Source organism: Schistosoma mansoni (genome assembly GCF_000237925.1).
Source record: "Schistosoma mansoni, WGS project CABG00000000 data, supercontig 0529, strain Puerto Rico, whole genome shotgun sequence".
NCBI lineage: Eukaryota > Metazoa > Platyhelminthes > Trematoda > Strigeidida > Schistosomatidae > Schistosoma > Schistosoma mansoni.
Window position 1 is genome coordinate 4,766 of NW_017386330.1, and position 11,255 is coordinate 16,020.

The 11,255-nt window shown below is 33.9% G+C and overlaps 1 protein-coding gene across 1 annotated transcript; it reads right to left on the minus strand.

Annotated features, from left to right (window-relative positions):
* Nucleotides 1-2,069: 2,069 nt before the first annotated feature.
* Nucleotides 2,070-10,962, minus strand: Smp_199830 (leucine rich repeat protein, putative; the record flags this gene model as incomplete). Its single annotated transcript, XM_018797042.1, has 4 exons — nt 2,070-2,611; nt 4,684-4,771; nt 7,785-7,906; nt 10,912-10,962. Coding segments are annotated over 4 exons (495 nt in total), but the record flags the coding sequence as incomplete, so codon positions are not given.
* Nucleotides 10,963-11,255: the final 293 nt, after the last annotated feature.

An 11,255-nucleotide genomic window follows, 5' to 3' on the forward strand; every position in this document is an offset into this window, starting at 1 on the left:
ATACATTGAGGAAATCACCAATGTGCATCACGAGGCAATCCATAACATGGAATCCTGAATGGAAGCAGGAAAGAGGAAGGCCAAAGTACACATTACTCCGGGAAATAGAAGCAGATATGAAAAGGATGAATGTTAACTGGAAAGAATTGGAAAGGATTGTTTGGGAGAGAGTTGGATGTAGAATGCTGTTGTGCGGCCTATGCCCCTCGACGAGGGGTAACAGGCGTAAGTAAGTAAGTACATGTAAAGATAACTTTTTAATAGTTTACTTCACTAGCAATTATCTCCAGAGTGTGTCGTTTATTAAAAAGCCTAGTTCTTACACACTTGAATTTTCATTTACAGAGAGAAGAAATATAAATCATTCTGGTTTAGAATTATCCTTCTATTCTTTAGAGCTGTCATTAAAATACAAGTTCCATTTAAGAAAAGATATTTTCTTTGGGGTGAAATCTCAGACAACCTTCAAATGTCATGAATTTCTTGAGAAATTCTTTCAAATTTCATCATAAATATGACATAGCATAGTTCATCTAATTATTATGTAGACTATGCATAGGTAATAATGTAAAGCTTAAAATGTTTTATATTGACAGAAATGAGACAGGAATTTCATTCAAGATACATTTGTTATCATTTGAATCAATAGACTCAAAAGCACCTACGTGTTAATTATCAATAAATTTGACATTAAAACCGTTGGATGTCGGCTCAGTGGTCTATCGGTTAAGTGCTAGCGCGCGAGACTGGTAGGTCCTGGGTTTGAACGTTGAGAGGCGGGATCGTGGATGCGCACTGCTGAGAAGTCTCACAATAGGACGAAACGGTCGTCCAGTGCTTCTAGGTTTTCCATCGTGGTCTAGCTTCGATTGACTCATGATCTTAAATATATAAAACTTGGCAATGTTAAATTTAAAACAAAGAAATATGACACTATTATTTTGTTCCCATGATACATTTTTATAGGAACTTAAAAAAAAGAAAGAATAGTTTATTGACCTTTGTTTTGATGTTCATTCATCAATATCATTTTGTATAGACAAATCATACATTATTTCGGAGTTATCGTTCACTTTTAGAAGCTAACTATAATCCTAATCTAGGCTGTCATGATTTACTAATTTCTTTCTTCTTTACTTCAAAACTCATAGAAGTTATATGAGGTACTGAGTGATTAGTACTACATTTGTATACAATGATTTTAGTAAGATTAACTATTAGCTATAATATTTTTTATAGAACCCTGAATTAAATGTGTTCCCATCGTTTTTGAAGTAATTTAATACATCCGCTATTAGGATGGAAGACTTTTGGAAGACTAGCCGTTTAAGAATGATCATTAACAAGTAAATTCATACTAATTCGGTGCATCACACAACGAAAAACAGTTTGTTCTCACCTTAAACCTACCCTGGTAACATTAGCTTATGATTCAGAGTGATCAGGTTTCAAATTGTTTACGCATTATTTTTATTATGATTATTATTATCCTTGTCTACTCTTACCCCCATTTTCAGTCTAGTTGACCTTTTATTTTTATATATGAATATTCTTAACAAGTATATATGTGATCAGATTGTTTGGAATGTATTGCGCTAATATATCACATAGTTCTGATAATCTTCGTCTTCTTATTGCGCTATCGAAATTTATCACATGGAATAATTGTTTCAATTTCGTGGATCGGTTGAAGTTAGACATTAACACCGTTGGATGCCAGCCGGCTCAGTGGTCTAGTGGTTAAGCGCTTGAGCGCGGAACTGATAGGTCCTGGGTTTGAATCTCGCAAGGCGGAATCGTGGATGTGCACTATTGAGGAGTCCCATAATAGGACGAGACAGCCGTCCAGTGCTTCTAGGTTTTCCATAGTGGTCTAGCTTCAATTGATTCATGATTTCAACCATCCTAATTGCTTTAAATTTGAAGAACACATAGTCAGGAACGACCAATCACATTTCAAGTTATCATTGTTTTAAACAAAATAATTTCATGGAAATAAGTCAAGATTTTTTGGGAAAATAGTTTAATTATGACAATAAAATTGAATAACAAATCAATTAAATTATGACTGATTATATTTACCTATGTAGGTTATTGATAAATAAAAATAATCACAGGGTAATGGAAAGGCTTAAATTTTATAGACCCCGTTTTTTATCATTCTAAGGATTTTTGTAAAAATGTTATTTACAATTATCAACTTAGATGAGATAATGTGAGTACAACCCAAAATGAGGAAAAGAAATAACAGTCGAAATAATGCATTTCTCAATAATGACAACTAGTTCTTCATTTAAATGTCCATTATGTGATTGTTAACTATCTTTTTATGGTATATCATGTCAATATCTGTCTCTTATCTAACAAACAGACAGACTTATTTATCTCCATTCATATAATTTGAACAATCATAAGTTCCATTTGGTGTCCATTCACCGTCGTTTTCTTCAACAACATCACCATTGACTAGTAATGATTGTAATTTTGAACTATTTGTTAAACCAGCTAAACGTAGTATACGTTTCTCAGCCGCTTGAATTATTCTTTCTAAACTTTCATAATTCAATGTTTTTAGTAACCGTATGATTGAATTTCGTACAATTTTTTCATTCTACACATTTCAAATCATTAAAGAAAAACGTTTTTATGAACGATATTGATTAAAAAAGATTTATTTAACTATTTACAAAACACTGAAATGAAATTGACCAGGCAGTTTGAAAAAAGCCCATTCAAACTGATATTTATAAATAGAACCGTAAGTTAACAAATGACCTGGTAGCCTCCAAATGCCCTGGTACGGCCGAGAGTGGAGAGAGTCCGCTCTCCCTCTCGAAAAATGCTCTCACATGGCCACGCGTATATAGCCTCTGCCAGGGAAGTCCTACTCAATGCCTTCTCGTGGCATTACTGTTGTTTACGAAATTGAGAGGACGAAAAGTGAATGTCCGGTATTTTAACCGGGTTGGTGGACACGGAAAGTACACCTAGGGGTGCTGCGAAACCCTGATTCCAAACCAATGGTGCAAATGGGCTGGCTCCAGTATCCTGAAGGAACAAATGGCGTATGAATCAATCCTTGGTCACCGGCTACCATGGGACTGCATCTCCTTACGATGCTCCACTGCCTTGTGGACTAAGCCTTCAGGTCAAAGGCTCGGAGTGTGGCCCCCTAAGAAAACCACCTGCTTCAGTCTGGGCACCTGGGCAGTATCACAGCCCTCACACAAATCAAATGAGATTTGTGTGGCGCATATATATCTAGTGCCTCTTTGTACCAATATTTATGTTTTTAAATAAAATAAAAAAATAACAATGATACTGAACAGAAATTTACGAACTTAAGTTGATATGTTTTAGAGCATCGATAAAAATGAGAAACTTTTGAATTAAGATGAAAAACTCAGGCATGTGCGTATAATAAAGTAGGGAAAGTTTAGCTAATCAATGGTTGAATTTATCAATTTTTAATAAGATCATTTTTGATACAGGTTGTATTAAATTACTAACTGTTAATTCATAATACCTCAAGAATAAGTGACAGAAGTTCCAAGCTTTTTATCATGGACAAATCAAACAGTTAAAAACATATTTCATTGATGATATGCTACATATAATTTTACTTTGGGCAGACTAAAAATGAATGAACCTGTATCCAGTTTTATCAATGATTATTTTAACCAAAGATTAAGGCTTTAGTGAGAGCTCTAACCAGGAAGTTTGGATTTACGTACAAGTTTGAGGTAGACAGTAATTGCTTTGATGGTTTGATGCTGTATCTTGATGTGGTCTTTACTAGTTTTTATCAGACCTATATTTATGCCGGTGAGTATTACATTCCATGATGTAAGGGATGTGTAACACTAGTTATAACCGGTTCGATATATGAGAACTTAAAACACCAACATCCGACCTGGTTATTCTATCAAAACTCAGCATTACTCAACTTATGACTTTACGATACACTATCAGTGATTGGAAGATATATATCATCAAATGAATATGACTTACGCATGCTTCATTTTTGCCGATATAGACGATATCTCATATTCATTTTATAGAGCCTGAACACATATTTTATCACAAGAGCAAAGATATTTTAATATTTATGATTATTTTTACAAGTTTCCAATTATTTGTGTTTTTGTAGTTAGTTGATGGGAAGAACAGCTGATTGAATTATAAAAAGTCAATAGGTAATATATATGTAACTCGAAATGAAAATTGAAGTATCACATCGGTTACCACTGGTTTTTGTAAATATACCAGTAATCTCATAATGGGCATGCTAAGATTTTATCTATTAATTTGTAATCTAATTGTTTTATCCCTAATGGTGTCGTTGATGAATACTACTGCGAAGTTATATGTTAGGATTAAACAGTTATTTAATTCAACCTGTTTAATGGTAAAGTTAGTCAATGGTTTGAACTACATTCAAATTAAAATATCTCCATACAAACTTCCCATATTTTTTATTTTGGCAATCAACTATATTTGTGTGTGTACGGGTTATCAGGTTAATCTATCTGTCTATGTCTTTGCGATTAAAAGGTTAGTTTAATTCGAAAACCAGTGAATATACTTACATTTTTCTTGCCAAATTTATTTATATTCTAAAAGAAAAACGTAAATGAATAAGAGAGAGAGGGAATATTTGACTGACTGAATAACTATACTTACCTTCTGATCAATCGATTGCAGTCGTTTAGCAGGTGAAGAAATTTTATTCTTATTTATCGGTTTTAAGCCGTATTCTTGACGAATTTTACTTTAATTACCAAAAAGAAAGTAAACATTAAAGAAAACTAATTTAGATAATAAAAGAATAGTAGATATTAGAATAGACGGTTGTTTAATAACATTAATTCGCATGAAGATAATTTATTGTGACAGAAGATTTCGACTAGACAATAAGTAGATGGTAGTGAAATGGACGAACACTTGGTGGGGATAACCAATCTATTGTTTAATGCAAAATTACAGATTGCATTCATAAAATATGAAAACCATACACTAAATACATAATTTCCATATCTTCGTTCACTTATCCATTACATGCTTCATAATTCTTTCAATTCTGTGGTTATCCTTACTCTTTTGTGTTTTCCTTTCTGTTCTCTTCAACTCAATCTTCTTCTAGGCATTTTACTTCTGATTGGTATTACATACTACTCATATCGGTCAAAACAACTAGCATGCACCACAAAAGGATACATTTGAACCACTGTTTTCGTCAGTGACCTTGAGTGTTGCTAGAGGTATGAGGGCAGTTATTACTTCCCGGTTGCCCTCACCGTGGAAGGGTTCTTCTAGAGGTACCTGAAAAGAAAACTGGATTAGAAGTGGTCTTAATGACCTGAGGGCTTGACCGCAATGCCCAAGGGACAACTGCTCGATGCCAGTAATACACGATCTTTTTGTGTTAGCTCCGTTCTTCAAAGGACCTTATCGCTGGAGACGGATATCCGTGGGATAAAGCGAGGTGTGCATTTTAGGGTCGACCTTTCCTAAACCCACCCCTCTTTGTGGGAAGACAGTATCGCTATTATGCTGGTTGTCTAAAGGAAACACCTTACTGCCATCACACCTCTGTACAGTCAGCAGTACGACATCACCCTCAGACCTTGGGTTTGCAGCTTTTAGTCTTACCGCTCTTCAACCGACCTATCTGGCATGGTAGGACCTTGAGGAACGATTGTTTCAGCCAGTACAACTTGATTGGTTCATCGCGATAGGCAAGCTCGACCACCACGTCATCAGACTCTATGTGATACATTTTCTTATATCTATTTGTTTGGTTTATTTACGGTTGAAAAAAACATTTCCATAGTCCAGTGCTCAAAAATCTAGTTTGTTCTTTTGAAAATTAATGTGAATCTATTTGACTTTGGGAAATTGCTCAAGCTAACATGAAAAGTGAAGAATATGAATAGCTTTTTGATGTATAATTTGCGAAATAAATCTCATATTAAAATAAATAGTACAATTCTTTTTATTATCATACTGAAGAATAGCTTTTTACATATAACCATGTACTATATTCTAATCAAAAGTAGTATCATCATTTATTTATAAATTATTCCACTGTTTAGTCATTGAATTGAATAAGCCACTCTGACTGAGGTTATCATATCTCAGTGTACATTCACATTATTCTACATTATAAATCATTGTTCTTTCAATATTCATTGAACTATTCCACATTATAAGAAATTACTAATGAGTATTGTATACATTCATTGCATCGGTTCATTCTATCTAATAGAAAATTTAATATTCTTTGAAGAAAAATCTTAAACATTTAGGTCTTAGTGTAGTGTAGGCTACTGATGTCAACAAATATAAGTAGTATTTGTCACCAACCGAAAGTGAAATGCCTGGCGGCAGAAGGTTGAATAGATCGGGAAGAAGAAAATGAGAACAGAAAGTGATTGGTATGGAAACGACGGGACAATCAAGTCTGAGACAATTGATTAACATTTTGCAAATGAAATATTTACTGTATGGATCTCACATTTTACCAAGAAATTCTGTGATATTGTGTACAAATACATTTGGTTGTCCCCACTGCTGTTTTCTTTCACTACACTAGTACAGGTATGATAACATTATTGAACATTATTCCATTCACTTCTTTACTGTATTTCTGTTCAAAAGTATAAAAATGAAATGAACTGCAATATTGATCCATATTAATTAACGCGTCTTTTTATGACTTGTTAATGTCAGTGACATTTGTGAGGATACTGAAACTATCTGTGCTTTAAGTAGTTTGTATATATTACGGATTACTAATTAAAAATAACATTGATATCGTTTCAAGTAAATTAAAATTAGTAAATGGTTGTTTTGGTGTGGTTTCTGCACTCTTATATCATGATTGGTTGTATCTAATAGTTCGATAGTCTTTTTATGATAAAGACATTTTGACTAAACGTGTTAGATGATAAACATACTGATTAATAGTATGTCGCAACAATGAATATGTTAGATGATACATTTCTTGTTAATTAGCAGTGAATTGATGACATAGAGGTTACTTATTTAGACGATGGGGTAGAGATTACTTGAATTTTCAAAATAATCTAACTGTTGCTAAACTTTATCAAAAGGGGTTTTTGTGGAAATTTTAGTAATTCTATAGTTGAATTCACGAGTCGATTGAAACTAGACCACCGTGGAAAACCAGGAAGTACTGAACGGCCGTTTCGTCCTATTGTGGGACTCCTCGGTAGTGCGCATCCACGAGAAGCGATGATCAGTAAATTTCAACCGGGTCTGTTGAGAGATAGTAACTCACTGAAGACAATGGTGGATATGCCGCTCGATTTTGTGGATCGGTTGAAGTTAGACATTAACACCGTTGGATGCCGGCACATTAGTCTAGAGGTTAAGCGTTCGCGCGCGAGACTGATAGGTCCTGGGTTCAAATGTCACGGGGGAATCGTGAATGTGCACTGCTGAGGAGTCCCACAATAGGACGAGACGGCCCTCCAGTGCTTCCAGGTGTTCCTAAACTTATCAATAATTTAAAACGATTTCAGATGATTTTCTGGTCGACTTAATTAGTTAATTTCATTCTTTGAAATTATTTAGTATGATCACAAAAAGTCGATGGGAAAACGAGGTAATGAAACAAATTTCATTAATTGTGTATTTTACATTCCTTCTCATATTCCAAATAGTGATTGAATAAGTTTTAGGTTCACGAATTGGAACATCAATTAATAATTATCAGGGTTATATATCAGCTCAAATGTAACACAATCACAATTACCTACTTTGTCTCTTTTAATGTAACATCCTGTAAGTAGGATCTATTTCGACCTTTTCTTTTAACAAAAGATGACTTAGAATCTATATTGTTATTGATTAGCTGGACAATGTCATTTGTTGATCTTGGCTACAAAGTAATTGAAAAAAAAACCATTTCGGTGAAGAGTAAATACCTTTAGTTAAAAACATAATGAAATGATGGAATATATTTCAACCTTCCGTTAGCTATTCTAAAAATATGAAGGTATTAGTTTGCATCAGTAATACATACTCGTGATAAATAGATTCCTGATGCAGTCGTAACATTCTGTATATATTCAACGATAATACAGCAAAAGGTTCGGAAAAACTCAAAACGATAAACAGAAAGTTAAACTCAAACTTTTAGAAAATAGTAGAAATTTAAGGGCTGAAATTCAGTTAATGGAATTAGCTGTTAAATGCAATGGGGATTAAATGATCAACATGTTTTTCAGAGTGTGATTGCATGTCACCTACTTGATAATGGATATGATATCAACAATCCAAGATCTTTCGGTAGTCGAATGAATTTGTTCTATCAAATTCATGGCTACTGAAAAGTTTAAGTCGAATTCATGCATTTAAAAGAATACTGTTATGAGGGGTTTCTTTGGTTTATAGGTGATAATTGTCATCCTCCATGTCCAAATTATAACAGCGGGCTCATTATTAGCTGATCCTAGATCGATTCTTGAAATTCTTGTGCGAAGTCACAGCTTATAAAGCTCAGCTATTTGGGGGATAAATAGTCTCCATCATGGTAGTTTAATGACACGAGTCATCCAAAGTTTAAAATGTATGGCATTAAATGAAAACTCACTCATTTAATGCTTAGGCACCAGTTACCATAACTCTAGGTCGTGGTTTCGGCTGCTGGTGTGATCATGGGTGCATACTTTAGACAACTCTTATACTAAGACAAAATAGCAGACCAACTTCCTTCGGTTTTCGAGGGTAATTCAAATAAGATCAGTCTCAAACGAACACTACCTACGAAATAATAAAAAACGATCCAATGAGGCATATTCGTACTGTATGAATTTTGTGTTTGTATGTCTCTAAGTATCCAACTCCTTTTCAGTTGATCATCCTGGAAACCACTGATAATCATGAAGTGCAAAGTAACTCATTTGTTTTAGTCTAGAACCTTCAAGAATTCAATGAATTCTAAATTTCACCACATTGGAAACTGAATAAAACAAAAAATCCTGCCAGTTGAGTTCTAACTCAGGAGTTCAATGGTAGTGTTTGACTCAAAACATAACAAAATTTCTTGTTCATACTCTTGAAGAGTCACAAACTGGGCTGAAATAGCTGTGTATACCCAGCAGTAGTTAGTGACTAAAATCACGGTTTTACGTAATTTGAATGTTTTCAATTTATAGTTCCACTCCTCAGTTTATTCAAGATAAAATTGGAATACTCCCATTCAGATTGCTTTATAACAGTCTTATGAATATTCTATGTATTCACAACTAATTTTAAGATTAAACTATTTTTTGATAATAAAAAACAGCAGGACAAACGTTCTATCTTATTTGAGTATCATCGCCTGGATGTACCTAAATCTCAGAGTTATCATTCACACAAAATCCCCAATTCCAATCCCCAACAATCTTATTGCAAAGAAAACTTAAACTAAAACCATTTTTCAACTACCCACTTAGGATACACATATGATCATAGAGATTGATCCGAAATTCATTCATAACACACAAACAACACTTTGAAATATAGTATAATAATAGTATAGTATAGTATGATAATAGTATAATTGGTTACTTTATTTTCCTTTAAACAAGTGGGAAATTAAAAAACCGATGAATTTTGGTACACGGAATGAATCAATTTCAGTTAAAATACTTGTGATAATTACGTCATTGAATTTCAGGGTACAGAAGATTCTCGAATGATTTTAATAATACCTACTGGAAAAAAACGAGTCATATTGTTTTCTACAATAGAATAAGCAGCAGTATGTACAGTATGTAGATCATTATAATAAATTAGTAGACTGAAAATCATCAGGGTATTGAATATATGGCTAGCTAAAATATTGGAAGGTATGAACCAATAAAATCCCTGGAAGTTTGGTTGATACTCATCATTGAGACTTGTCCTGCTTCGTATAAAATTATTTGGTTCAATGTATAATTTTAAATAAAAAAGAAACCATAGTAAAAACGAATCTTATTTAAAGGTTACTTTCCTACTTACTTACGCCTGTTACCCATCGTCGAGGAGCATAGGCCGCACAACAGCATTCTACATCCAACTCTCTCCCAAACAATCCTTTCCAATTCTTTCCAGTTAACATTCATCCTTTTCATATCTGCTTCTATTTCCCGGCGTATTGTGTTCTTTGGCCTTCCACTTTCCTGCTTCCCTTCCGGATTCCATGTTATGGATTGCCTCGTGATGCACATTGGTGATTTCCTTAATGTATGTCCTATCCACTTCCAACGTCTTTTCCTAATTTCTTCTTCATCTGGAAACTGGTTTGTCCTCTCCCATAAAACTCTGTTTCTGGTGGTATCCGGCCAGTGAATGTTGAGTATTTTGCGTAGACAATTGTTTATAAATACTTGTACCTTCTTGACGATGGATGTAGTAGTTCTCCACGTTTCAGCTCCATACAGTAGGACTGTCTTGACGTTCGTATTAAAGATTCTGACCTTGAAATTGGTTGGGAGTTGTTTTGAGTTCCATATGTTCTTCAATTGTAGAAATGCTGCCCTTGCTTTGCCAATCCTCGCCTTTACATCTGCATCCGATCCTCCTTGTTCATCAATGATGCTTCCCAGATACGTGAATGTTTCCACCTCTTCCAGTGTTTCGCCATCAAATGTACAAATTACTTTCTTCTAAAACAGCATATGTTTTAACGCATAAAAAGCAACAGAACTTGTCCAATGTCTAAAATTTTTCATGTTAATTAGCTTACTAAAAAGAAAAGCAGAAATGTTGTTTGATGCAGTCTGGTTTCCATGAATTAGCCAAATTTATTGACTGAACCGTGAGAATGATTTATATCGATGTGATATTTGACAAAATGTAAGATAAAAACATTTATGATAATCAAAGAAGCAATCAACATATCATTTAACTTACATCTTTTATAATATCATTATCTACATTATTTATTTGAGATTCTTTTTTCGTAACTGAAAAGTATGAACGAAGATGAGACAAGGTAAATCAGAGGGAAGAAAAATTCTTAAAGCTGTTCTTCGTTACAAAATGGTACTAACTGAGTGCTCATTGAAGACCAAGGGGAAGGAGCACTAGAACAATGTTTTCTTGTGGTATAAGCTCCTCATAAATCTACCAGAAGTTGAACCCAAGATTTAAACGTCATAAGTTGGAGATCATTGAGTTGAAATCTACTGGTCAACATTCCTAACTTTAACTGGTTCATAATGTTGAGCCTCATCATTACTGTTATTATTGGATGG